Source organism: Mollisia scopiformis (genome assembly GCF_001500285.1).
Source record: "Mollisia scopiformis unplaced genomic scaffold LY89scaffold_1, whole genome shotgun sequence".
In the NCBI taxonomy this organism is placed as follows: domain Eukaryota; kingdom Fungi; phylum Ascomycota; class Leotiomycetes; order Helotiales; family Mollisiaceae; genus Mollisia; species Mollisia scopiformis.
Window position 1 is genome coordinate 369,556 of NW_017263581.1, and position 26,834 is coordinate 396,389.

The 26,834-nt window shown below is 47.9% G+C and overlaps 12 protein-coding genes across 12 annotated transcripts; 5 read left to right on the top strand and 7 right to left on the bottom strand.

Annotated features, from left to right (window-relative positions):
- Window positions 1-155: 155 nt before the first annotated feature.
- LY89DRAFT_679118 (uncharacterized protein) lies at window positions 156-1,630 on the bottom strand. Its single transcript, XM_018213808.1, has 3 exons — window positions 1,467-1,630; window positions 725-1,390; window positions 156-595 (listed from the first exon to the last, which is right to left on the bottom strand). Exons 2-3 carry the CDS (start codon window positions 1,334-1,336, stop codon window positions 425-427), a joined length of 783 nt encoding a protein of 260 aa, XP_018078160.1. The 5' UTR covers window positions 1,337-1,390; window positions 1,467-1,630; the 3' UTR covers window positions 156-424.
- A 308-nt stretch (window positions 1,631-1,938) lies between these two features.
- Window positions 1,939-4,063, bottom strand: LY89DRAFT_3357 (S-adenosyl-L-methionine-dependent methyltransferase). The gene is made up of 6 exons (XM_018206820.1): window positions 3,567-4,063; window positions 3,025-3,500; window positions 2,858-2,974; window positions 2,746-2,792; window positions 2,527-2,692; window positions 1,939-2,460 (listed from the first exon to the last, which is right to left on the bottom strand). The coding sequence occupies exons 1-6, from the start codon at window positions 3,816-3,818 to the stop codon at window positions 2,427-2,429; spliced, it is 1,092 nt and encodes a 363-aa protein (XP_018078161.1). The 5' UTR covers window positions 3,819-4,063; the 3' UTR covers window positions 1,939-2,426.
- On the top strand, window positions 4,041-4,986 carry LY89DRAFT_3376 (uncharacterized protein). The gene has a single exon (XM_018206832.1). The coding sequence runs from the start codon at window positions 4,310-4,312 to the stop codon at window positions 4,883-4,885; it is 576 nt and encodes a 191-aa protein (XP_018078162.1). The 5' UTR covers window positions 4,041-4,309; the 3' UTR covers window positions 4,886-4,986.
- A 4,427-nt stretch (window positions 4,987-9,413) lies between these two features.
- On the top strand, window positions 9,414-11,036 carry LY89DRAFT_726866 (uncharacterized protein; the record flags this gene model as incomplete). The annotated part of the gene is made up of 5 exons (XM_018219093.1): window positions 9,414-9,511; window positions 9,564-10,211; window positions 10,271-10,367; window positions 10,414-10,667; window positions 10,715-11,036. 5 exons carry the CDS (start codon window positions 9,414-9,416, stop codon window positions 11,034-11,036), a joined length of 1,419 nt encoding a protein of 472 aa, XP_018078163.1.
- Window positions 11,037-11,162: 126 nt separating this feature from the next.
- Window positions 11,163-12,500, bottom strand: LY89DRAFT_571963 (NADH-flavin oxidoreductase/NADH oxidase; the record flags this gene model as incomplete). The annotated part of the gene is made up of 4 exons (XM_018208618.1): window positions 11,163-11,798; window positions 11,856-12,071; window positions 12,125-12,241; window positions 12,297-12,500. The coding sequence occupies 4 exons, from the start codon at window positions 12,498-12,500 to the stop codon at window positions 11,163-11,165; spliced, it is 1,173 nt and encodes a 390-aa protein (XP_018078164.1).
- Window positions 12,501-13,350: 850 nt separating this feature from the next.
- On the top strand, window positions 13,351-13,680 carry LY89DRAFT_679125 (uncharacterized protein). The gene has a single exon (XM_018213809.1). It carries the CDS (start codon window positions 13,379-13,381, stop codon window positions 13,613-13,615), a length of 237 nt encoding a protein of 78 aa, XP_018078165.1. The 5' UTR covers window positions 13,351-13,378; the 3' UTR covers window positions 13,616-13,680.
- Window positions 13,681-13,893: 213 nt separating this feature from the next.
- LY89DRAFT_726869 (FAD/NAD(P)-binding domain-containing protein) lies at window positions 13,894-15,314 on the bottom strand (the record flags this gene model as incomplete). Its single annotated transcript, XM_018219094.1, has 5 exons — window positions 13,894-13,965; window positions 14,010-14,277; window positions 14,323-14,639; window positions 14,683-15,231; window positions 15,288-15,314. 5 exons carry the CDS (start codon window positions 15,312-15,314, stop codon window positions 13,894-13,896), a joined length of 1,233 nt encoding a protein of 410 aa, XP_018078166.1.
- A 542-nt stretch (window positions 15,315-15,856) lies between these two features.
- Window positions 15,857-17,506, bottom strand: LY89DRAFT_703162 (serine/threonine kinase 16; the record flags this gene model as incomplete). Its single annotated transcript, XM_018217299.1, has 2 exons — window positions 15,857-17,129; window positions 17,163-17,506. The coding sequence occupies 2 exons, from the start codon at window positions 17,504-17,506 to the stop codon at window positions 15,857-15,859; spliced, it is 1,617 nt and encodes a 538-aa protein (XP_018078167.1).
- A 789-nt stretch (window positions 17,507-18,295) lies between these two features.
- Window positions 18,296-19,982, bottom strand: LY89DRAFT_726871 (cytochrome P450; the record flags this gene model as incomplete). The annotated part of the gene is made up of 2 exons (XM_018219095.1): window positions 18,296-18,701; window positions 18,751-19,982. 2 exons carry the CDS (start codon window positions 19,980-19,982, stop codon window positions 18,296-18,298), a joined length of 1,638 nt encoding a protein of 545 aa, XP_018078168.1.
- Window positions 19,983-20,085: 103 nt separating this feature from the next.
- On the top strand, window positions 20,086-22,417 carry LY89DRAFT_744302 (cytochrome P450; the record flags this gene model as incomplete). The annotated part of the gene is made up of 5 exons (XM_018221031.1): window positions 20,086-20,801; window positions 20,852-21,382; window positions 21,431-21,984; window positions 22,134-22,228; window positions 22,277-22,417. The coding sequence occupies exons 1-5, from the start codon at window positions 20,572-20,574 to the stop codon at window positions 22,415-22,417; spliced, it is 1,551 nt and encodes a 516-aa protein (XP_018078169.1). The 5' UTR covers window positions 20,086-20,571.
- Window positions 22,418-23,146: 729 nt separating this feature from the next.
- On the top strand, window positions 23,147-25,328 carry LY89DRAFT_726873 (amino acid transporter; the record flags this gene model as incomplete). The annotated part of the gene is made up of 11 exons (XM_018219096.1): window positions 23,147-23,278; window positions 23,336-23,356; window positions 23,407-23,455; window positions 23,504-23,579; window positions 23,630-23,820; window positions 23,876-23,910; window positions 23,957-24,077; window positions 24,126-24,469; window positions 24,518-24,640; window positions 24,695-25,100; window positions 25,147-25,328. The coding sequence occupies 11 exons, from the start codon at window positions 23,147-23,149 to the stop codon at window positions 25,326-25,328; spliced, it is 1,680 nt and encodes a 559-aa protein (XP_018078170.1).
- Window positions 25,329-25,898: 570 nt separating this feature from the next.
- On the bottom strand, window positions 25,899-26,789 carry LY89DRAFT_692736 (uncharacterized protein; the record flags this gene model as incomplete). Its single annotated transcript, XM_018216588.1, has 2 exons — window positions 25,899-26,680; window positions 26,723-26,789. The coding sequence occupies 2 exons, from the start codon at window positions 26,787-26,789 to the stop codon at window positions 25,899-25,901; spliced, it is 849 nt and encodes a 282-aa protein (XP_018078171.1).
- Window positions 26,790-26,834: the final 45 nt, after the last annotated feature.

The following is a 26,834-nucleotide window of genomic DNA, read 5'->3' on the forward strand; positions in this document are numbered from 1 at the left end:
CACTACGCATCTCCAACTCGAATGGAAGACAGAGTTCGACTTGCACGAATATCGAAACAAATCAAATCGAACTTCTTCAAACACCTGCATGATAATCGTTAACAGCCTGCTGAAGCGCTTGTGTGACCAAGACGGCGGAAGGTGAGGCGATGTCCCATGAACGTGAGATTTGATGGTAAATCAGTACAATTATGCTGTCAGAAATTACAACCTCTCCAAACACAATTGCGGTATGCCAATGCGAACTATACAAGGATTTCCTCAAACCACAGACTACTTATACCATCTTGATTGAAAGCTCTCAACTTGAGTTGCATTTATTCAAATATCAACACATACAATTTAGACTCAAGCATCAGCTTCCCGAGCTCCCATCCCAGCTCTCAACCCCCACATCTCACAAGTCTTTTCAGCAAGGTATGCTTCAGAGAAATACCCTCTTCACATTCACATCTTGACATGTCGGATTCTGTGGCGAATGTATTCCCAACACCCAAGTCAGAGTCGTATAATGATAACCCGTCCACAAAGTCTCGCAGACATGCCACCTGTATTGGGGTTTCGGGGCAGAACTGCCATTAGCATTGAGCAGATACTATAAATACCATCAAAATCAGCATAATCTCATCCATCAACTCGACATCCATGTACGGTGCCTGAAGCGTGATTATAAGTCTAAAAAGGACAGAGAAACAGCCCAGAGATGAAAACGGGAGAAAAGTACCTCACTTCCCGGCTCCTTAGTATCATCATAATATTCCAGAATATTCATCAAGCCCTGCTTATCAAAAGCGACCTGTGTCCCACTTTCAAAATCGATCTGCGTCAAAGCCACATTGCTGTTAAGATTCATCTCAATGTTCATCGCCTCGCTGACTCTCCCTTGAGTGTCATTAACCCCATAGAAAGGCAACCACCATGTCACGATCCCGGTGTTGAGATAAGGATCGGGATTTCCAGAACTAAAACCTGGACAGCTACCATTCTTGACGCCATTGACATAGCTGTCACAGATGTAGTAGGTCGTATTCCATTGATAACGGACGTAGTTGTCCGTGCGGTTAATGCTAGAGTCTGGACTGACGATGCAAAGACCCTCGTAGGCCGCACCATCATGACACGCTCCTAACAGGGCGCCATTGAGTGTCGTATTGCGGGATTGGATGACGAGGTTGAAGTCTGCGGATTGATTGGTTCCACTATAGGAGTACTCTCCTGTATAGTTTGCTGGAAGCTGCGCGAATACAGTGACGGCTGCGACGAGGAGAACAAAGGAAGTAATAAACATCGTGTTTTGTTGAGTGTCGGGGAGGGTTTGAGTGTTTGGAAAATGCATTATAGAGAAGGAGCTCTCGTATATAGAAAAATTAAGCATGTTGCATTGTGTTTGCTGGTATACCAGGAATGGCGTTAGCTTCTCGTTAAGCTGCAGACACGAGATAGGATAAGATGTCGTGTAACCGTACCAAGTAGTAAACTGCACCAGGTGGGGTGACACATCTTCGCCGTTCTGGGGGTGGTACCACATGACTAGATTTTTCCGTACTCAAAACCTCGTATTCGGAGTCTTAATGGTTAATTTCGACTCTTGACAACCCTCATTCTTCGAAGTAGCAGCAGCTGACTCCTGAAGCTCAACCTCTCGATCGTATTCCACCGTGGCATTCGTCTCCTCATCGTTATTATCTGCAGGAAGTATCAGATTACAAAGAATAGCAACAAATGCCGCAACAGCGAAGCCAGAAATAGCCATTACTCAGCAACTATCCCGCTTGGGTGCGAGAATAAAATAAGTGGAGAGAGGGGTCTTTGGAGGCAAGGAAACATTCACTTGTATCGACTCAAAGTCCGACACGCTCACGCAAGACTTCCATATCTCTTCCCAGCTACAACCTGCCTCCTCAATTTCCCTTCAACTGGACTCCTCCGTCCATCTTGCAACTCTAAACTCTGTCCACCTTCATGAAAGTTGAAAGTAGCAGAGATGATTTGCAAGCTGAAGGTACTAGACTCAACTTGGTGCCTACATGCTGCACTGCTCCACGGAGAGATTTCAGGCCGTGCCGCAGGTCGATTTTGGTACTTTACCACCAATAGACCAGGCAGCAGAAATAACCACAAACCAGAAATTTGAATAAAGAGAAAGAAATGAAAGGAATGCGCCTCCGAGGATCAGTGTGATAGGTAGGGATTTAACGGACGAAACATGAAAGAAACGTTTAGCTCATGGAATGGAGAGGGCTGAAATGTGAAAATGAAGCAGGTCATTCAACGACTTTTGGTATTCGCGCATCAGGTCTTTTTGATGGCAGTGAGTTCATGAGAACCTCATAGTTCTTGTTCAGCTCCATACTTGGACGCAATGATTTCCACTTCATTTACAAAAAATCCTGGTTCATCGTCCGGACATTCTTCCAATTACACCACTACTCTTCTGGTTTCTGACCTATAACAACAAGACTAATTGGGTTAATAAAACATCTCGCCATCCCTTCCCGTTGTCTCAAGTCTGGAAAGGAAACTTACTATTCATAATAAGAATGAATCTTAGTGTTCCTGTGCTCGGCCTTCGCTTTCGCTAGTAACACATCCAATTCCAATTTTGACCAACCTAGGACTCGTGTGAAGACCGCAGCGCTTAGACCTTCGATACCTCCATCTGGGCCAGCGATGTTTTCGCATTGCCACATGCCTTTTAGTACATGTTAGTCTGAAGAGATGGAGGGGAAGTACGGAGTTGCGCACCGATTTCCTTGAGCTTTTTGTCCTTTGGCCATCGGTTGTTGGGCACACTGGAGAGGGTCAGCAACTGACTTTGACGTGTGGATGAGGGCACGATAGAAAGAAGAACACTTACATGTACGTCGTCTCCGTTACACTCACAAAGCCAGCCGCCTCCATCTGCGATTTATATAATCTCGCACATTCGGCTGAACGACCCATCTTCGCCATGCCCTCACCCCACAAATTCGCCCTATCCAAACATCAGAACAGAACCACGACTCGGCCTTAGGCAAAACCTACCATTGCAGCAGCGCAGAATCCTCCGGCCACTCCCCATCATTCAGCTTGATCGGCCAGGCTGGGTCCGCCATCTCAACGAAACCCCCAGGTGCAAGATTCGCAAAAGCCTGCTCAAAGAACCGAGGATAATTGTTTAAAGAGCACATCAACATTCGACCATAGATCAAGTCAAACTTCTGTGTATAGGTCCACGGCGCTTCCAAATCATCGACTTCGAATTTGACGTTTGGTGGAATGAAAGAGGGTTGTATTGGGCTCAGGTCGACGCCTAGAACAGAACTCTCGGGATGATCGTCTGCGAAGTCTATCGCCCAGATACCTGTTCCGGTGCCGGCGTCGAGTACTCGATGGAGGACTTTCGTCTCAGGTACAGGGGCTGTAAAGAGTTTGCCATTGAACATCAACTGGAATTCGTGGTGTTGCATGTCTAGTCGATCGCTCTCGACTTCGTCGTTAGGAAGTGCATATGATCCATCCTAACAAGTAATTGCATTTCAGACATGACCCAACGTGAGTGAAGGACGCATTGAAATGAAGCATACCTTGTATGCGTGGTACGTTCTTCCATTTTCTTCGCGGTACTTCAAGACGCTGGAACCAATAGATGTAGTTGAGCTTGCAATAGAGTCTCCTTCGTAAGCAGAGTCATTCGCATAATCATCCTCTTCAGCCTCGATAGCCGTCCCCGCGGTAGCTACCGCCTCTGTCGGACTTCGAGGCGATGATGCAGGGTGAGAGGAGCGGGGTGACTCCACTGCAGCAGTAGTTGGCTGAGCTTGAGCTTCTTCGGACATGGTTGATGCGAGGTAATTCGAAAGCGGACACTTGGGTATCAAAACTATCGCAAAAAGGCAGAATGGAAGGAAGAGAGCGTGGTACCGAGGGTTCGATTTCCGTCGTCCTTGAAGTATGGGGACACACACAGGGTTACTTCTTACGTGGTACAGATGTGTATTCTTATCTGCACGTCTACAGGGTCCTTGAGCGTGGGGCTTTCAGGGTTGAGGACCCGGACCTTCCCCGCGCACCGTGTAACTGGTTCGATACTTCGGCGTTCATGCCAAATATTGCTGACAGCCGATACAGTGGAGCCTTCAGCACTCCAAAGTGAGCAGATTCTTGTCGTCCTTCCAGATGCATCGGTCCAACCCACTTCTGTTCAACCTTTCGCTTGGCGCAAACCACCAACAACATGCGGGATAGCAGGTTAAAGTTCATTAGTAGAAACTTTCCGCAGAGCCTCACTCCCACGTCGGGTGGAATTTGACAGCGGCTGGTAGAGATAATGGAGGCGTTCGCAACAAGGATGAAGGACCCGGCCTTGCATACGCGGAAACGCCAACTCCGTTGGCATCATCTCGCCCAAAGATGGGGAAACGATATTCGAGTGGGGGTTGCGTGGAGTAACCACTTGCTATTTCAAAATCTCTGGGATCATCCGCAGTACTTCGTACCTAAGAGAGCAGTCCAAATTCCTAATGATCACAAGAATCTTTGGTATCAAGTTAAAATTTTGTTCTCAGTCTTTACTCTGCAAACAGAAACTCACAATGTCGGGGCATTGGACGCCAGTGATGAATGCGACTCCACAAGAGGTCCAAGAGTCCTAGCTTCTGCAACATTTGCATTCCGCCTGGACGACCGTCAGTTCAGATCGACATGGAGTGACCTTCGCTGGAGGAAGGCAGCTTTGATGGTCGGTCATTTCATTCGTAGTTCTCGACCCTGGGCGCAGGCACGCTTGGACCCAGGGAGGAGAAGTGCTTCTGCGAAGCAATTGCGAAAGCTAGACCTGCTATGCCAGCGCTGGAGACAACGACCTTTTTGCCTGCCACGAAAGGTATGCGAGCATCTGCCATAATTCCAAACAGAGTCTTTGAACGGGGAGAGAATAGCGGTTGAACCACTCGAAGTAGTGATTAACACCAATGCCACACATATGAGGGCGTGGGGCCAAATTTCACTCCCAGTCTGCTGGCCATTTCAGAACATCTGTGTTCCCATACTCGATGTGCCGAGGGAACATGAGCTTTCGTGTTCGCGCTTGGCTCAAGACCGCACGATTCAAATACAATATACTATAGTTATGGCATGTTGAAAGGAGTCTTCAAGTTGAAGAACATTAGATGAATGGTTTGACTTGAAGTTTTGAAGTTGATGTTGAAGATCAAGAAGGTAGAGAAGAGAACTTAGCCCTTTTGCCGAGGGCGCTAGCCAGTTTGGCAGCAAAGTCATCTTCCAAGGTTGGGATTGAGATGATGCAACATAGAAAGCTTGAAATAAGATTCCAATGTCTCCTATTTTGAATCTTGTGAGCATGGAGAACAATCGGAAGAGGAAGGTGACAATGAGACGACACATTGAGATTAGTGAGAAGTCACGTGAAAGAATGATTTTGACAGTGTTTGACTTGATTATCTGATTTCCTAGCTATCTATTCCTAGCATGACTTCAAAAACATTATACTTATCAATTTCTCGTATGTCGTGTAGTAGAACCCAGATGTATCCTTCCCGCGCCCCGTTTCCCATGATCCAAGGTCATATCATCATCATGTTAAACCACTCTTTAGCAGTAAGTGATGTACAATCCCAAAGGACTTGGGTTGTAATCCTGGAAGAAATAGAGGTAGGTATCGCCAACAGCCTTTATCTCATAGGACACAGTCTCACCGGCTTGGCAAGCGAACGTAGACACAAGAGTGCTGCTTCCTTCCGTGAGAGTGAAATCACCAAGGTCACTTGATACAGACGGGGCATTGTCGTATGTGATAGTGGTGGTGGCGGCGGAGGAGAGTTGCTCGAACTCGACTTCGCCAGTGCCAGAGAATTCGTATGAGGATGTCTCGAGCTCGGATTGAAGAGGCAACAAGAAGATCAGGCTGCAAGTATCTCCGGCATAGGACTCTGGGATGTCGAAGTTGAAGATCGTGGATACGTTGGAGGAAATAGTTCCGAAGTATTGGGTGCCGTAAGCGGTATCTGGGGAGGTGGACGAGATTGGCACGATCAAGTGGGGGTATTGGTAATTCCCTGCTGTGTATGTGCCAGTCAAGGCAGTGGAGACACATGTCGAGGCTGATGAGGTCGTTGAGGTTGGGGCAGTTGTGCTTGAGTTAACCCAAATGTAGGACGAAGTTTGGGTACTGGTGTAGAGAGTGGTGGGTGCTGTCGAAACTGGGATCGAGGACGTTGACATCACGGTGCTAACGATTTCGGTGGAAGTCGTGCTCTCAGGAACCTGGGGAGTTGAGCTTGGCGTAAAGATCAAGCTTGTACTCTCGACATAAGTCGTGCTTTCCTCGACTGATGTAGAAACAGGCGTGGAAACAGGAATGCTGACAGGAGCCGTAGTCTCTGTCTGAGGGGTGGAAACAGGGATAGACGTAGCCTCGCACTCGGTAATAGTAACGGACGCTGTGATGGTAGCAAATTCCGTAGTAGAAGCTTCTTCTGTTATAGTTGCAAATTGAGTGACGGTTTTAGCCTCTCTTGTGATGGTAGCGAATTGTGTAACTATCTCAGTTCCTTCGGTGGCGGTAGCATACTGTGTGACTGTTTGAGCTTCTCCTGTTATGGTAGCATACTCTGTGATAGTAGATGCTTCAGTCACAGTGGCACCTCCCTCTGTTACGGTGGCAAACTCCGTCGTGGTGGCCTCCTGTGTAACCGTAGCAAATTCGGTGACAGTGGAACCTTCCGAAGCTTCGGTGATGGTATAGGTCTCCGTGGATGTAATGGTCGAGGCAGCGCCAGATGAGCAGGTCGAAGTCTTGGCAGCACAGCCACTTGCAGCAAGGCTGATTTCAACGCACTTTGCTTGACCGACGACGGGTGTGGTATAAATGTTCCATTCAGTGTCTGAAGCAGGGCAAGCATAGAACACAGAGCTGCCAGAGTATTCGAAAGTACCATTGCCGATGATGGAGAAACCAGACATGGGGCTCTGGTTAAGATCGCATTGGAATTGTTCGACCTCAGCTATCCACATGTCAGTATTCACTTTTTCATGAAGTGAGATCAAACTTACGAGTCAAGATACATCCATAGCCAGCAGCGTCAGTGACGGTTCCATTGGCACAGATGGTAAAATTTGTCTGAGGCAAACCTCCACCAATCCGAAGTTGGCCATCACTGAGTCGACCCACCGTTCCGGATTTTCCACCGGAAGCAGTCAAATCAAAAGTGCAGCAAGAGGCATAGGCTCCTACGGCCAAGCTGAGGGCAACGAAAGACTTCATTATAGCGAGTGTGAAGTAAACGACAGTGGATATGAATTAACGTTTGTATTGGAGCTTATGAAACACATAATGAGGGGGATGATCTTCATATACCTTTAGAACTCATCCGACAGGCGGAGAACAGAGCTATTCTAGGAGCACGATGACGTTGAAAAGACTATGAGGAATTCCCACTTCTAGCAGAGATCGTGTGATGGTTCTTCGGCTGTGCTTACCAGAGCTTTCCGAACAATAATGCGAGAGGCGTAATTCTCGTCCAAAATCAGGTATCAAATCGGCCTAAATTGGCTTTACACAAATCATGAGAATGCAGGCCCGCAGAAAGCAACGAACACGAATGACTCGAGTGCCTGGTCTTCACACTATCTTCGACGCAGGTTACCACTAGGCACAAGCACCTCGTTGCCGGGTTCGAGAGCCAACAATGGTGTGGGGACCTTGACATTTACTGGGCCACTTGACAGTAAGGCTGACACCGTAACGGTCGGGTACATCGGGCTTGGTGACCGTGAAGTCACAACGCCTCTGTACCGTGATGAGATCTCGAAACTTCGGGAGTGATGATATGATCTCCTTAACTCGGATTGAGCTGATAGACCTCTATGGTTTCCCAACTTCACTGAAATTTCGGATCATGTTGTTTCTTTTGCTTGAGTTGCGATACCTATCCGTAGCTGGAGATGGCAGAGCAAGACGTTGCCGGTTGCCGAAGATGGTTTCTCATCGAGCTTACGCAAGAGGTTGGGGCTCGAAGACAGACACCTGTGGTTGAATACGGGACAGGTGAGAGACTTAAGTACTAGTGAATGCGCCATCAGAATTTTTTTGCCGCGTTCCTTGCAGGCCGGCGTCGTAAGTTGCAAATTGGTGGTGTGGAAGACTCGGATGATTGAGATGCTGTTGCTAAGAAAAGAAACGCGCGTTCCTTTTTGGTGGGGTCTCAGCCACCCACGTGACCGAGAATGGAGTGGGAGAAACAACCTGAAAAAGTGTCGTACCAGCAGGACTCTGACACTTCAGGAAACAAGATGTTCGATTAGCTTGATGAATTTCGAGAACGCTGGATGGCTCGATGGCAGAAGGGAAGGGGATTATCACGTGATACTTCGACCTGTGATTACCTAGCTTCGAGGTAAAGGAGATCCGTTGGCCCTCACCGTTTTTGGTCTTAGACATAGGGGGATCTTAGAAAGTCACGCCTCTTTCATGTTCTCTTCAATCTGGAGCTCTCCCTCGGCCAACACCGGCAATTCATCTCAATGGCCTCTCAAGCCCTCAGCTTTCTACGTATTGTAGAACTTAGACGTTGAAAAAAGCACTTCTCACACGTGAACAGAGTCGATCGAAAAGACCTTCTCATATTGTGGTTTTCTCGAAAGACTACATCGAGCGCACACGTCCACCATACTTTTTAATAGAGTCACTCATATATGAGACAGCACTTATGAGTGGTGCATTTCGAGAACGAGGATGTGTTGAATTGTCTTGACTAGAGAAGCAGCCTGACTAGAAATTACTCATTCAAAAAAAGCGAAGAGCGAAAGAAAACAGTTTGTGGCGAGAGCAAGAGGCAAGTATCACTCGACCGACGCAGCCTCAAGACGACAAGCACTTCCTCAGACCCCACTGCATGTTCTCATCGAGGCTAATTGCGTGGGAAAAAAGGTTCTTGTTCCGCATCGCATGTTCCTAAATGTATCTAGAACAAGATAGAAGAAGTAAATGAAAGCAAGAGCACCTCGACTTGAAGTGTTCGATAACAGGCCCACTTCACATGACGCTTAAAAGGATCTTCAGAGCCACACTAGGCCCCTGATTTAGCCAATCAAACAGCAACAGAATCTTTTGTCGCATGTCGCATGTCGCATGTCGCATGTCGCATGCCGCAATTGGAAGTGTTCAAATGAATACCAGTAGAAAAGAAAGAAAGAAAGTGGGATGGAAGATGTTCTCGAATGTTTTAGTGGTTTCACCTTAAACCTCGGCCTTCCTCCGTCGCGACATTCCGACCATGATTGTGATTACTGAACAATGAACCTCAACAAAATTTGCCACGGATGACAAGTGATCAATATGTTCACAGGAATACAGAGGCCGAAATCCCTCCAAGTGCCACCAGTGCGAAGGACCTGGTTTCATGTTGCATGCAATGATCAATACTGGTACTGCAAGCAAGGCTTGCATAGCATGCCGAGACCGCAAACGCAAATGCGATAGAATCAAGCCAAGCTGCTCTCTCTGTTACCGGTACGTATCACCAAAAGAGGCCGATGGCGACCGGGAACTAAAGTCGAAGCAGTCTTGGCCGCGTTTGTCACTATGAGCCTCGTTCTCGGAGAAATGACACTTCAGTTGTGCTCAGCAGTACTCCTCTACAAGTACCGACGGTCACTCTTCTGTCGCCTCCAGAAACCCCACCACTCTGCTTGCAACCTGATGTCAACAAGGCTATCACAGGTCGACTTCTCCATGCCGTGGGTGATATCTCAGCAATTCGCGTGATAGCTGAGAACTATTTCGGAAGTGTCCATCGCTGGTTTCCAATCTTGTCCGAGGTGTCCTACTATGAGCAACTCACCTCGACCTACACCGACCCAAACGCTGAGTACAGTCTGTTGTCTTTAAGTATGGCTCTCATCACATTAATGCCATCAGAGGACGAATCATTCTCATCCCTTTATATGTTGGTCAAGAGTGCCATCGCTATTGTGGAGGCCGCGAATATTCATTCGCTGGAAGTTGTTCAGGCAAGGCTCCTTGTGACATTGTTTGAAGCCGGTCATGGTATTGAGCCTGCGGCATTTATCTCCATGGCGGCGACTACGAGGGCTGCTGTCGCGATTGGCCTGAATCAAAAAATCAATGACCCCTGCTGCCATGACGAGAATATCAATTCGAAGATTCAAGCTGGCTTGCGTGTATGGTGGGGTCTTGTCATGTTAGACCGGTACGTTCGTGCCTTTCATCCTTCCGATGTTGATGTGGACGGAGCTGAAAACGGCGCAGAAGCTACACAATCGAGCGCGGGGAGGGTTCATGTGCCACGCACCAATATGAATCTCCTCAATATCTTCCACGTGATGGCAGTGTTTGGGACAACAAGGTAAGCTCGCAGTTTGTCAAACAGCAGTAGTACTGATCTGGTTTAGATATTATCGTCCGCCAAACCATTAAATCTTTCTACACCATCCAGCATACGAGTTGGTGGATTTGCAAGGCAAGCTCAAGTGTCACATGTGCTCCATATCCTGATGATGCATCTGCATGATTCAAGAACCAGTGTTCCAGATCCCGATGAAGCCGATCAAATCGCTAGGACCCTGACAGCATTTTCAATGCTATTGCCAGAAGAAACGCCTCAACCTTGGCCAATGTACTGTGGAGCTCTTGGAATGTGCTTCAGGTCAGTAATGAATCTTTTAATGCTTAAATCTGTCTGATGTAATCCAGTGCAATGATGACACTCCACGAGTCACGCCCACGAACCTCACTCTCAGAAGAGTACCTCAACTGTGATCAGCCAGAATCTTTGCGATCCTCCCTCGAACGTATACATGGATTATGTACTCGCTTCAATGCGCGAATCGAGCAAGTCAGCGTCGATGCTATGTCTCCGTTTCCCCCATATGGGCTGATTCGAGCTGCAACCCTGAGACACCAACTATTCAAGGAAACAGGGGACTACTCTCATATCACAGCTGCAGATTCCCTGACGTTGATGGTGAAGCACTTTAGCAAGAGATGGAAACGTGCAGGTAAGAACTCGAACTAATATGAAGGCTTGATCTAAACTGCAAAGGGAAACTTCTAAACACTTTCGAGGAGAATCGGAGGTCATATGGGCTCGTCTCAACAGTCCATTGACGTCTCATCTACTCAAACCCAAACTTCCCTCTTATCAAAGACCACTCGGATCCACTTCTCCAACAGGATAGTCAGTGTAACCCTTCGGCCCAGGTGTATAGAAGGTGGTTTGATCCCACGGCGTCAACCTCAATCCCAATCTAATCTTCTCCACCAAATCTGGATTACTGATAAACCACCTGCCGAACGTAACACCATCCAATTCCTCCTTCTCAACCTCATCAAAACAATTTGTGCCATCATACTCGCCTGTTGCAAACGTCGGAGTATCCTTCAACACTTTTTCGAAATGCTTCAAGTGAATATCCTCGGGCTCGGCAGCAATTATTCCATCCTCAGATGCTTTGGCCAAAGTCGCCAGCTTCTTGTCAGAAGACAAGAAGAGATCGGCGCGAGGCTGAGTGAGGCAGACGTACGCGAGACCTCGCTTCTCGACTTCGCTCAAGACATATGTCCAGTTTGAGATTGGATCGGAAGCTAGAGGCATCATGACTGTTCCCCACGGACTGAACCTGACGGCGGTCCTTGCATGACCGATTTCAGCGGCCATTGCGTCAAGAGTCTCGAGGATGAAGCGAGCGCGGTTCTCTTCGGTGCCTCCGTAATGGTCTTTTCGCAAATTGGTCCTATCGTTGAGGAATTGGTCGAAGAGGTACCCATTTGCAGAGGACTACTCAAATGACATTAGCTTCTTCCCGACAAATAAGGGGCTCTAAGAAAGACTCACGATCTCAACACCGTCAAATCCAGCAGCGATAGCGCACTTCGCAGCATGAACATGGTCCTCAATCGTGTCCCTAATATCTTCAAGTGTCATCTCCTTCGCCGTCTCCGTCGGGACCTGACCCTTAGGCGTCAATCTATTGACGAGATTACTGTTCGTGGCCGAGGCGCTGAGAGGTTGACGACCACCTAAGGTGTGAGAGGTTCCGAATCGACCGATCTATCGCTATCAGTTAGAGTTTCTATGTCGCTGGAGTGGGAAAGGAGACGAACATGCCACAACTGACAAACCATATACCCACCCCTAGCATGCACGGCATCCGTAACAACTCTCCAGCTCCGAATGTGCTCAGGGGAATACATGCTTGGGATATTATGGAGGTTTCCGCCCTGGAATAGTTTGTTAACACATTAATGAGGAAGGGGAAGTTTCGAGGAGACGAACCATAAAGCTAGGATGCATGCCCTCTGAAATAATCAAACCTCCAAGCGTTGCTCGCTGAGCATAATACTCAGCTACGTCAGGAGAAGGAATGCCTCCTGGACAACGGACTCGTGTGAGGGGTGACATTATAACGCGGTGGGAGAGCGTCGTGTCCCCGACTTGGAGAGGAGTGAAAAGTTTGCGGTCTTGGTGGATGGAACCCATCTTGTTTGATGTGAAGTCTGTTTGTGGAGAAAGGTTGATTGAGAGGTGTGGGGAGGGAGGAATTGGATGTTATATATCCCCAGATTCTCTTCTTGAGGAAGAATTGTTGAGCTCCAACAAGTCCACGCGACATCTACACATTCTCACAGATAGAAACATGCCGTCGGTGAACGAAAACAACTCATTGAGAATAAATCTTCATTTCAATATGCGGATGTTGGAGGCTTGAGCATAGAAAACACAGCCAATGAGAGCTTGAGGATGTCCGCATATGCATCCGCTCCCGCAAGTAGCCCGCCTCCGCAACTGGGAAGTGTCGACTTTGTCTGAACCTTGAAGGGTATGAAACTTCTCGAAAGGATGTTGAAGTATACTATTTGCTGTGTCACATCTGTGCCTTAGGTAGTTAATGTTATCGAGTGAAGATATCATTTTGGAGGCACGTGGGTTCGTGTAACGTCCGAGCGTTACTCGAAACCCTTTTCAACGACGACGGGTTCGTTCATACAATCCTCAAATCCTAAACCATAATCCGCATAACAGCTCATCGACTAAGAGACACCACAATACGAAAATCTCGAACGTCTAGACTTTCATCACAATCGATCGGTATTTGCTATCCGCAGCAATGGCTTCATCGCGATCGTCTACAAAACGCAAACATGATGTCTTCGTCAAGACAGAAGACGATGGGCAAGCAGATCCTCTCCCTCCCCCGATGCCACCACCTAAGCGCACCCATGAGGATGAGCTAGGAATGCTACGCAAGATTATGGCATTACCGGAGAGCAGCGTACAATCTCTGCTTTGGCGTGCCTACAAAACAGACCTCGGTATGGAAACGGGCATAAACAAAGAGTTGGAGAAACACAGCAAAGATGAGGACCCAGAACTTGATGATATCCAAATATTTGATTATTCTGGTCTTGATATCAGTCTTGGTATCGGTCATGTTATCGTTATCGAGATTGTGGGAGAAGTTATGGCAGTTGCAGGAGGAGTGTGATGATGTTGATATGGAGGGTTTGCAAAAAGTTTATGCTCTGTTTGATGGAGAGGATGTCTCTGAAGAGGAAGAGGAAGAGGAGGACGTCGACGAAGACGATAGCGACTAGACGGCGACAGCAGTCCGAAATCCTCATATCTTTCTACAGCCAACACATTCGCGATAGTAACGGTGCTCAAGCGGAGATGAGTCCAGACGAAATCAATTTGTGCATAGTCTAGCCATGTTGGAATAAATTCAAGGTGACTTTGATGGCGTGTGTAATTGCTGTGCTTGGGCTCAGCGTATTCATCGGCGAACGCGATGAAGCAATTCCGTCAAATTCGGTATTAACTCAGTCATTCTTCACTTCATGGGCCTTCAATTTTCCAGTCAATTTGTTTGATTCTATGCTACAACGGTGCCATTTGTCTGCTGCTTGAAATACGGCGAGAAATCCTCGTTTAGCAGATGTGTAAACTGACTTGTGTTAGCATAATCTTCTTCACGGATTATCAACTTACGCCTGCACTCTGCTTCTGCATCTCCTCGTCGTTCACCATCTTCTTACACATGGCAAAGAACTCGTTCCGCTCAGTAACGGCATCCTCGTCCCATATTCGGCGGAAGTTCGCTCTCGACATCGGATCAATCATTTCCTTCCATTTTTTGATTCGCACCTCGCTATACTTGTCCAATATCGAATCATCTGCCAGACCACTCTGCATTGCTATGAGGCAGTCGTATAAACTGGTTACATCTGCAATGCCGCCTGTCAAGCCAAGCCCGCCACTATCACGGTCAGAACCAACCCATGAACAATGGCCGAAGACTCACAATGGATTGCACAAGTGTGCAGCATCTGCTATGAGGAGGAATCGACCAACTCGGAACTTCGGAGCACATCTTTGATGCAACTTATATGGACTCGCCCCCACGAGTTTGTAGTCTCCTGGCTTTGGCTTTCCAGGCAAAAGCTCCTCGTATCTCAGAGGCTGCCTTGCTAGATATTCCTCGTTGGACAGTCCCCATTTGTCACCGTATGTTACACGCCACATTCCATCGGTTGTGATTTTTGCTGCCATGTACCAATTTTCAGGGTCTATGATGAAATTTGAATCAACGTAGCCGAATTTGTGGAAGTCGTAGTATACCTGTTATGTCAGCTATTTCTGTCAAGTAATTCACTAAACTTACATTTGTCGCAATGATCTGGTATTGCAACGTCTCCCCTGGAAATTCCAAGTCACCAAATAGAGACCTCCGAATCTGGCTGTTCGCGCCATCTGCTCCGATGATATAGTCTGCCGAGAACATCTTCACTCCTTCTGGCGTCTCGACCTTCACTCTGGCTTCCTTCTCGTCTTGTTCGATACCCACGACCTTGTGCTGCATCTGCACCTCAGCATTTGGCAGCGCAGTCAAATGCTTGAATAACAGTTTCACCAATCTATCCAATGGCAATACCTGCATCGCATCTGGGTCTGTCATGTCGGTATTTAAGCCAGCAATATACGTTCCATCAAATTCACGCCAGCACACGGCATCTGGGATGAAGCCATCTTTCTTGATATCGTCCAGAACGCCTGCTCGTCGAAGTTCGCGAATTGCACTGGGCGCATAATGAGCTGCCCGAGGATTCTTGTCAAGCTCTGTTGCTCCATCGAGAAGTTGGATTTCTATGCCTTGTTTGGCGAGAAGAATGGCCATCAACAGACCCGACGGACCAGCACCGACAATGATGACCTGGGATTTATCGTTAGTTGTCGCCAGGCACCCGACTCTCTAGACTTTGTGTTTACCTTTCGAATGGGCTTTTGGTTCGCCATTGCGTAAGTTGGAACTATCTCAGAGCAGGAAATGCCAGATTCCAGATTGGTGCCACTCAGATTATCAACAGATTTTGGAGCCTACAATACATTGAAAGACATATGTTTTGTTACAATGGCAGCGAAAGCTCCAGGCCACAATCCTATTTCTCAGCCCATTTTCTCCAACGCGGGGTCAGGTACCATGTGGGGTCGTGTCTCGAATATTTGAGGCTCGCAGCCATAACCCCGACACTTCCAGGTGGGGTCGAAATGCAAAGTTTCCTCGGCCCCTCAACTCCATTTTCAGCAAGCTTACCTTGGCTGAGCTCTTAGGGTCGGAGTCGGACCTGAAGGTGCTCCGGTGCTGTGCATTTTCTGTAGTGGTGGCGGACAGGAAACGCGGGGACGTTTGATCTCGGGTTCATCCATCCGACAGCCGACACGACATTGTCACATGCAGGATGTCTCTTTGAGAGCAAGTGTATCAAAGATATACTAGTCAGTTGAGCTCGAAATTGCTGAAAATGCTATCTGTACTACACTAATGCGTCCCCAATCTCTTATTCTGCGTGTGTTCTGATGTGGAACTTCTCGAGCAAGTTGTGCCTGCACCAGTAACTCCGATACTTCTTCCCAAGCACGTACATTATTGGAATTCCTGCCATTACCCCAAATCCTGTCGCTCCAAACACATAAAATAGTTGTTGAGGTCCGGCTCTAGCCAACCAGTTGTTGATAAAATATGTGAAACCGTACAGCAAGAAGTTCTTGAATAGCATGCCCATGATGAAGATCTCGTTGCTCATGTCTCTATACGCATCAAGGGCATAGGTTGAAGTTGCAACAATAAGAGCCATGACTCCAAAGAGGACAAAAGCATGGAGAGTGGCTGCAACATATGGACTCCCGTAGACCTGGGTCACATGGCCATAGCCAAAGAGTCCTGCTCCGCTGATCAAACCCAGCCCGGCAATAAGAAGTCGATATTCTGGCTCGTAGACTCCTTTGTTCTTCTTCGTCATGAAAATGATGAGGGGATCGGTGATGGCGCCGAAGAGTAAGACTGCAACGAGACCACCAATGAATGGTCCCAAAGACAAGTATCCAATGCCACTTGGACTCATGTTGTATGGTGGGTAGCCGAAGATCTGGGCCAGAACAAACGCAATGGCAACATAAAGACCTACGAACCATCCCTGAACAACGATTATGTATGCTACTGCGATATTCATGCAGACTGCGAACGGAGCGATCAAGAGATGAACGAGTGATTCGTCCGAGTACGCTCCGTCGAAGAGCTTCATATTCTGCCAAAAAGTCTTCCTCTTCGGGATAGAAGTTCGTGTTGCGACGCTTTCGAGTTGCTGGACTTGCTCTTTCTCATGTCGATGTTCATGAGCGGCCAACTCATCGAAGTTGTCTGTTGCCAATTCTCCAATATTGTACCTCTGATCTCTGCGATACGTCGTCTCGGGCACGAAGAAGATCTGGCACAGTGTCTGCACCACCGAAAGGGCGACAAAGATATGGAACAAGTATTTCCACCCCAGATTGTTGGTGATCGGTCCACACACCACGCTAGCCAAGTTCGAGACTGCGGCGAGCAAGAAACTGACAATTGAAGTGTAGATTCCTCTCTCGTGGACAAAGAACAAGTCTCCAATGACCACCAAAAGCAGCGACTCGTATGTGCTGACCGACAATCCCTGGATGATGCGTGCAGCGAGCAGTTGTCCATAATTGTGACTCGTCGAACCAATGATGTTCCCCACCACAGCGGAAATAGCACTCAGCACAAACAGACTCCTCTTCCCATACTTCCTACTGAACGCACTAACAAACGGCGCTGTACACCCAACAACTAACACCTGGTAGCCACTCAACAACGTGATATCCGTGATGGTGACATTCAGATCCTCAGCGATGACCACCAAACTAGCATTCAGCAATGGTCCAAAGACAGCACCGTAGAGAATGGTGCCCATGCCGGTGATGAGCATAATGGTCAATTTGCGAGATTGAGACCAATTCAAAGGATCATTGGGATCATCAGATGGTTGAGGCGTGAGCACGATGTGCGAGGAGCGTCCAGTGCCATGCTTCAAGGCACCGGTCGTGGCTTCGCTGTGAGCGATGTCTTCTTCGAGGATGATTGTTCCTGGGACGCGGGGCAGGCCGCCATGGTCTTCGAGGATGAAACCGAATCCCATGATGAGCGATGAAATTTTTGTTCAGGCTGAGATGAAAGGTTAGGTCGATAGGTGAAATAAGGAGAGAGAGAAGCAAGTATCTGCACCTCGTAGATCTTTCCCCTTTTCTTGGGCCTGCTTTATACAAAGTCACATCTCACAGTATATCTTGGTACACAACCAGCCATCGACATTCATTAATTGATGTCTTCTATTCTGCGGCAGCTGATTGGTCTGCTTGCCACGGATGAGCTACTGACTTACCCCAACGTCTTTACCCCAGGTTATAGTGTTGATGTTGTCTCAGGTTGCGGTGGAGGTGATCGCGGCCCCACATCTGGGGTAGAGCTAGTGCGAGCTGTCAAGTACCAGATTTGAGTTTAGGGAGGGTCTAGATCGGCATATTTGCGAGGGCTGAGGAAAGTTCCCTGGTTTGGGGAAATGTTGGAGTTGTTGGGGTATGTTCTAGTTCTTGGCTTGGGCCATGGAGTATCAGACTGAGAAGCAGAGTTCAGTTCAGATTTGAGTTATTTGATTGTAATGAGTATCCATGCAGTACTATATCTTTATTGATGTCGTGCATGCGAAATACAAAAGCGGGATCGATATTATACTATGACATCCTCCCCGGCATTGGTTGTTTATCAATTGGATGTCCTTGGCGAGTGCCTAAAAGAATGCGGCATTTGATGGTATATACTCGGATCAACGGGCTTATCCATACTCATCTGCACCAATGCCAATGGCTTATGAACATGTTTGTCATTAATCCATGTAAGTTTGTATATGTTAATTCATTACTCGCTTATCTCACCCTCTTTTCTCATCCAACTTAATCTCAGCCGAAGCCTCACTCCAGATCTTTTCGATCATCTTTGCGTGCTTATCAGATCTGACCGTAATATCGCACTCAAATGACTGTGGGATACACATCCAGCCCGGCACCATGGCATTCAGAGGCTCTTTGACTTCTCCATTAACTTTCTTCTTCGATATATTGAATGCCCATAAGATTCGACTGATGTTCAAGAACAAGGACTTCTCTGCGACGTGAACACCGGGACAGACTCGTCGGCCGGCACCATATGAGACGTGGTCTCGGTCGTTGGGATCAGCGATGTTGATGTATGCTGCGGCTGGAAGATCATAGCCCAGATAGCGCTCCGGTTTGAACTCGTGGGGAGATTCCCAGCGGTCGGGGTCGTAGTTGATTGCCCTGCCTCTGATTACTTTCCACTATGTCAGAAAGCGAGAAAGGGACTTACCACCAATTGAGAATGACAACAGATCCTTTCGGGATGAACATGCCCTCGTACCAATCATCTTCCGTTGTCGCATGATGCATTCCAATTTTATTCGGGGGTCTCATCCTCAACAGCTCCTTGATCACTGCCCTGATATATGGCAATTTCTCCTCGTCCTCCCAAGTAGGATACCTTTCAAACCCTACTACCCTGTCCAACTCCTCTTGCGCCTTCTTCACAATCCCCTCGTCCATTGCTGCGAATAAGAGAAACGTATTCAAATACGCAGACGTGGTTTCCGACCCAGCTTCCACGAGCCCACCGCATTGATACGCCGCTTGCAAGGTATCAAGGCCCAGCTTCTCCGGATCACTCTGATAGAAATCCTTACAGAAACATTGTTTCGCTTTTCCTTCTTGCACTTCTTTCTTCAGATCGTTCCAGAGTCCCAGGTAGATCGGTGCATCGTGCTCATGGCATTTCTTCCCAAACGCTCGCCAATTTCCGAAGAATATTTGAGGGAGGTGTTGAATCGAGGGAAAGGTGTCAACCATCCACATTCCCGGACTTGCGTAATTTTGCATATTGTTCACAACTTGGTAGACCTTCTTCGCGAGCGGATTATCCCAAGTCGCGATTCGGTGCCCGTAAGTGATGGAAATGATTACACTAGCTGAGTAGCGGCGATTGTGGTCATAGAAATGCTCTGGGTCATGCAAGAGGTCGAAGAGCAGCTGTTTCGATTCCAAGTCCTGAACTGGCTGATATCCGGTCGACATGGTGATATTAAGCAAGGAATGAGCGATTTTTCGTACAGTCCTATATCGCGGGCCATACGGCATGAACAATTGCCTCCTTCCTGCAGACGCCACATCCGAGGCAAGCGGAGCAGGCGGTCTCGAGGAGTAGATGGCGGATTTTTTGTCCATGAGATCTTTCACCACTTTCGGAGAGGATAACCAGATGTAATCCGCGCCTCCAACTTTCGTGTAGAACACATCTCCATATTGTTTTGCCCACGCAGCAGCTTTTCGAGGCACGGCTTCGTTGTCGCCAAGATCAAAGTAGTTCCCGATGAAAGGAAGAGCCTTTGGACCTGGTGGGAGGTATTTCCGTCGAGAATCGGTGAGAGTATTCGGTGTGGTATAGATCCAGAATCCCACGACGAAAACGAGTGGGGCGACGATCAGTCCTGCTACCACCAGCTGCCACGGAGGTAGTTGTAGCAAGCTGTTTTCGGAAAATATACCCATTGCGTCGCCAAGAACGTCAGAAAATTCGTGAACTTCCAAAATCTCAAATGAGCCTCAAATTCTTTTACACTTCAAGGACGCGCAATCTACTGTAGGTCTCCGCATCGAATGGAGTGGAGTGCGGGGACGAAGATGATCCAGCGGGCTCGGTAGGATGGTCTATAGTGTGGCTTCTCGCTTCCCCAAAAAGGAGAGAGGGGTAAGATATGCGGGGCCCCACATGCAGCGAGGGGGTCAAGCAGCTCCAACCTCGCGTTGTTAGCTACCTTGTGCTTCTTGGCAGAATAACGGCATTTCTCCAATCGCGGGCATTGGCAAGGTCATCCTTGTTGATGGTAGTTTGGAGAAATGTTTCATGGTTGATGGAGCCGACGGGAGTGACCATTTTGGTGATGTGCTAGACCTGTTTATTTCGTCTTTCTTGTGATAAAAGTTATGTCTGTTTGAATAGTGATATTAGTGTGAGCGGCATCTGAACACCACTACCTAACACTCTCTACTCTCGTCTAGTTGTTACGTCCTAGCAACTTCAATTGGTGCCTCTACCCTTCTCGACGGCTGCTGAAGGAATGAGAGACAGGCTGCTACGATGGCATTCTCCTTTCTGCCTCTCGACGGGTCTCTGCCCGCAAAGACTATTTTCGCTTCGATTGTGTTGGTGATTATACTACAGCGAATATTCGTCAGCTATGTCGGCGGCAAGAAGTACAAACTCCCACCACGAGTACCCGGTTTGCCCGTGGTTGGCAACACGTTCCAGATACCACCAGGCAAAGGCGGATTATGGGGCATTGAGCAAGCAAAGAAATACGGAGAGATGTGAGGACGCTCCAAACATGACTTGATCTCCATTCTGATTAGAAAGTCAGGTTCACGTGTAAAATCGGCGTCAACACATGGGTATTCTTGAACTCGAGCCGAGTAGTCAACGACCTCATGGAGAAGCGTTCGATATTATACTCCTCACGTCCAAACCAGCCGATGACAGACAAGATCATGTCGGGCGGGAACCGCATCCTCCTGATGCCGTACAACGACCGGTGGCGCGCTTTGCGGAAAATCATGCATGCCATCCTCAACAAAACGAACTTGACGACGTTCCAGCCATTCCAAGATCTGGAATCTAAACATCTGATTTATGATTATCTGCATAATCCAGATAAGTGGTATAATGCCAACCAGCGATTTGCCAACTCGGTGATCTTGAGCGTGGTGTTTGGGAAGAGGATGGAGCTTGGTGATCCGAGGACGACGGAGTTGTTGGAGACTTCTTCTGAGATTCTGAATGCGATGCAGCCTGGTGCTAGTATCGCTGACGTCCTTCCTGCGCTGGAGAATTTGCCAAAGCCGTTGCAGTGGTGGAGACCAAGAGGAGAGAGAGCTTTTCAGAAGTGCTTGAAGTGAGTTTTGGCACCGAAATTGATGAAGCCATGCTAATGTGAAACAAGAGTATATCGAAGAGAAGTCGCTGAGCTGAAAGAAAAAGAGAAGAAAGGCACTGCTCGCGAATGCTTCGCAACTGAATTCCTCAGCAGTCCAGAAACCGCTAAAATCGCCGAAGAACAAAGACTCTTCGCCCTCGGTTCTCTTCTCGAAGCAGGTAGTGACACCTCCAGAATGGCAATTAGCATCCTGCTCTCCGCAGCAGCAACCGACAAGCGCTGGGTAATCACCGCCCAGAAAGCCCTCGACTCCGTCTGTGGACCCAACGCTGAGCGCCTTCCGACTTTCGACGACAAGCCGAACCTTAAGTATATCACTGCATGTGTGAAAGAGGCTTTTCGATGGAGACCATTTGCCGAGATTGGGTTGCCGCATATGCTGACGCAGGACGATGAGTACGAAGGGTACAAGTTCCCTGCGGGGACTCTGTTTACGTGGAATGCGTTGCATATTGCGTTGAATGATGAGGAGTATGAGGATGCGCATCGGTTTTGGCCGGAGAGGTTTTTGAATGCGGATTTGAATAGTGTTTTGAAGGGGCATTGGAGTTTTGGTCCTGGTATGTATTTCCTGGCTTTCCCTGATGAGATTCCTGTTTGGCGGATAATACGCTAGCTGCGTTAATTGGCTGAGAATCTTTAATAAGTGATAGGAACGGCTTATTGAAGAATTAAATATCAGATATATGCTGACAATTTCCATCCACAGGAAGGAGAGTATGCTCCGGATACAACGTTGGAGAATCAAACGTCTGGATTGCACTTGCAAGGTTACTATACTGTTTTGAATTTGAACAAATTCCAGTGAGCACCCTTGCGATACTCGACACCGCCAATACTAACTCAATGAAGGGCCAACCAATCGATACACTGGCCATCGACTGGCTGGAGCACCGATGGGCACCATTTCCTGTTTCCATAAAAGTCAGGAGCCCAGCACACGCAGCTTTGGTGGATCGGGAAGGGAAGATTGCGGTCGAGACGAAGTATTGAGTTGGAAATTTGATGTGAAGTTCTGAAGGGCGAAGAATGTTACCGGCTGGAAAACTTGGTGCTCTTTTGATGGAGATGGAGAAGTGGGCGTTTGAGCTAGCCGTTGTAATTGGGACGAGACTTCAACAGGCTGTACTTTTCAAATGAAAGCGATTCCCGACTGAAGAGCAAGCTGCCAGATTCAAATTCTGCGGGAATATGCAGTGAGATTTAGTATGCACGCATCGTCTGATACTTCTGACTGCGAAAGGCTTTTTAACGGCCGATATAACACAAGATGTCGGCGTCCCGTTATCAAGCATAAAAAACCTGGTGATTTCGGGGCCTCAAATCGAGCTCCCGGGAGATAAGATTCGTCTCGGTCGCCAATGGGCCGGGATGCCTGAAAACTGTAAGTTTCTGATACGGATTGGAGCAATCTTATGGTCAATGGTGGTCTGATTGGAGCGCGATGTGATGTCGGCAGCGGAATGACTAAATGCCCTAGTCCCAATGAAGGCAATCCCAACGTCGAGAAGCTTGTGAGCCAATAAGAGTCACGGTGGTAAGCGGGTAGCCCCATTTTTCACTTTGTACCGTTTAAGCTTGATGTCGTTTTCATCCGATAAAATTTCATCAGATATACTTGAACAAATCCAAACATTGTCTCTCTCTCTCATCACTCTTCTTCAAAGATCTTCTTTCTTCTCATTAATTTGCTCCTGATGAGTGTATGAGGAGGCACAGACAATGGCAGCTTCCGATCTTCCCATCGCGCCGGCTGCTGAGACGCCACCAGCCTGGAGCCCAGGAGAGCATAACTCTCGGCCTGTTGAAGGGCGAAAAGCTGAAATTGTTGAAGATGAGGAAGACGTTCTGCTGGTAAATATCCGAGGCTGAAAGACATGATCAACGTCAGCTGACTGGAGTGCTAACCAGGAAAGCATTGGATATAAACCAGTAACTGCACCCTCAATCGACCCATTCATCAGTGATGTTGATTTTATCAGGTCCTTCATAGAACATACGGAATAATTGAAAACTTCTCAACGACCTTCGGTGATATGCCCCTGACCAAGCGAAAGGAATTCAACTGAGATTATCCAGCGGCCCTATACTTCGTGGGAGGGGTACGAGTGACCTTCAGTACTGGAATTGCCGCTGGTGGGAACTTGGCATATTGGTGTGACCTCTCTGGAACCTTTTAATGTCAAATGCTGAACAAAATTCCAGGACGAGTTACCTGGTCACGTGTGTGTTCACATTCATCACTGCTGCCGTGATTGCAGAGATCTGTTCATCACTACCGTCAGCGGGTTCAATCTATCTCTGGGCAGCAGAAGCCGGTGGCCCGAAGTATGGTCGCCTATTTGGTTTTGTCGTAGCTTGGTGGAGTACTACTGCTTGGACGACTTTTTGTGCTAGTAAGAATCTCCGTGTCCCACTTTCAGAGGCTTCCCACTAATCGGAAATTCCAAGGCAATTCTCAAGCAGCTGTGAACTATATGCTATCGGTAAGATGCCTCGGCGTACGATGTTCTCACTACTAACCTTTGGCAGGAAATCACAGTCTTCAACCTGAACTTCCCTTCAGACGCTAGCAGCGTCAAGTTTCGAGCAGTGCAATGGATCTGCACCGAAATTCTCCTCGCTCTCGCAGTACTTGTGAACTTCCTCCCCCGTCTGTACTATCAAGATCCTACCATCTGTCACCACTGACAGTATACAGCACGTCTATTTCGCTACGTCTTCTACCTCTCATCCTTCTTCGTCGTCCTCGATTTCCTCCTCAATATTATCTGGCTTCCCATTGGCACGGCAAACACTTATGGTTTCCGAACCGCTGAAGAAGCATTCATGACGACGTATAACGGTACCGGAGCCCCTGCGGGATGGAATTGGTGTCTTTCGTACCTCGCGACTGCTGGAATCCTGATTGGGTTTGATGCTTCAGGTCATGTGGCTGAAGAGACGAAGAATGCTAGCGTTACTGCTGCAAGAGGAATTTTCTGGAGCACGATTGTTAGCGGCATTGGCGGATTCTTTACTATTATTTTGTTCTTGTTCTGTGCTGTAAGTTGAGCTGAGATTTTGGACGTGGTGTTTTGACTGATTCCTTAGCCTGGCCCTGATATATTGTTCTCGTTTGGATCGCCGCAGCCTTTTGTCCCGCTCTACGCTGTTGTTCTGGGACAAGGAGGTCATATATTCATGAATATCATATGCATCGTAGCATTATGGTTTGTAAGTTACCCCGCTTGCCTCGAAATTGAACCACCTTTTACTGACATTCCGAAGAACACCGCGATAGCTATCGTCGCAGCTTCGAGACTCGTTTTCGCAGTGGCTCGAGATGGCGTCCTCCCTTTCTCTTCCTGGGTTTCACAAGTCTCACGAGAAGGCCAACCACGAAACGCAGTCCTTGTCATCTGGGGAGTTGCAGCTCTCGTCACCTGCACAATTCTTCCATCCGCCGTAGCCTTCACGTCCTTGATCTCAGCAGCAGGCGTTCCATCTGCAGCGGCATATGGATTAATCTGTCTAGGACGATTCTTCTTTACTCCAAAAACCTTTCCAAAGCCTCGCTGGAATCTCGGAAGATTGAGCAAGCCGTTTCAATTCATTGGAATTTTCTGGAATGGCTGGGTCGTAGCTGTTCTATTCTCGCCGTATGAGTTCCCGGTCACTGGTGCCACCTTGAATTGTGAGTCTTCGCTGCATCCATGTGTTCTGTGCTGACAAAATCGCAGATGCCCCCGTAATTATGGCGGCTGTTACCATCTTCGCCATCGTCTCATGGTGGCTGACCCCTGCAGACGCATGGCTTTCAAAGAAGCACATCGAGCATATTCTCGAGAATCCAGGTGTTGATGCAAGTGGGCATGTGCATAGAGATGAGACCGTGGGACAAAAGACTGTGGGACAAGCTTGATGCAAAAGAGGAAGGTGTTGATCCAAGTAACGCGCCTCTTCCAGTGTCGATAAGTATAATCCGTGGTTGCACTAAAAGTGTTGCAGACAACAAAGAGCAACTACCCCTAGCACAGAGCTTGCGGTCTGGCTATGTGAATTCATTCCGAGCTAGCGGACCGTTTTTCTTTTCTCTAAGGTGTGACGAATTTGAAATACGACTTCTTAGCTCTTCGCTTGAAAGCGCCCGAGGAGAAGACTTGGAATTGGACATTGAAAAGAGAATTACTTGATTTTTAGGACGCCGCTCATCGGACGTACAACTCCACGGCATTAGCATATAACCTCATTGGATCCAATGGTTTTATGAAGCGCAGCAGGTTCTGTGAATTGTTTTCGATAGCGAGAGGTGTTTATTCAAGTTTCAGGGGTTTCTAACAGTCGGATTATGAAAGGGCTCTACCCTCTTCTCTAAGCGAAATTTCATGAAATGGTGGGAGTTCAAAGTTTGTGGCTCAAGAATACTCTGAGTTCTATTGTAAGTCATATATGGCCATACAGCAATAGCAATCTCCCACTACCATCCTAAGCATCATGGAAACACATTCATCAAAACATCCCCATACGCCGCATACGACGATTTCATCCTCTCAATATCATAATCATTCCAATACCCTCCACCTGCCAACGCGGCTCCCTTATTCCACCCAGCAAACCTAGACTTCGCCTGCGCAGCCGTCGTGCCCTGAGACGGCTTCGAATCATTCGTTACCCACACCAACGGCACAACTTTCATTCCTAATGAACTCTGCCAACTCTTCGGATCATTCCCAGCACCCCCGTCATAGCACTGAAGATAAACTCTATCAAGCAACGGACTATCCAGCCCGCTATTAATCTTCGTTTTGACACTGACCCAAAATGCCGTGTTGGTATATGGTGCGATGGTGTACTTATACCCTATCCCCCCCAGCATCCGCGCAAACGCCACGGTACTATCAACATCGTAGATCGACTCATCGTCATTATTCACAGCATCGAGATTCCACGCCATTTTCAGCGCCTCAAAGTTCTGATACAGCGTCGTTGAGTTACCCGGACCAGGACTACTCATCAAGTCCTTGACGTGCTGAGAGTTCATCGAGATTTCTACTCTGTCGATTCCTGTATTATTTCCGCTTTTGAATGAGCGGACTTTGTCAGAAAGTGGGGAACCGCCGATGTAGGAGCCGTTGCTGGCGACGAGAGTGTCTTTGCTGCCGGCGGTGTTGGAGTAGTACATTATGTCGCCGTTAGCGAGGATACCGATGTTGAAGATTATGAGGGAGTTGAAGCCGGATGTTGTGAGTGAGACGGTGTCGGATTTGAGGACATCTTTGAAGAGGAATATGCTTCTGATGTTGGAGGTGGAGGTACCAGTACCAGAGACATGAGAGATGAGGAGGGTGTGGAAGAGAATTAGTATTGACGTGTGAAGCTCCATCTTTGGGGGTGTTGTCTTCTAGAGGTTTGAAGGAACCGAAGTTCA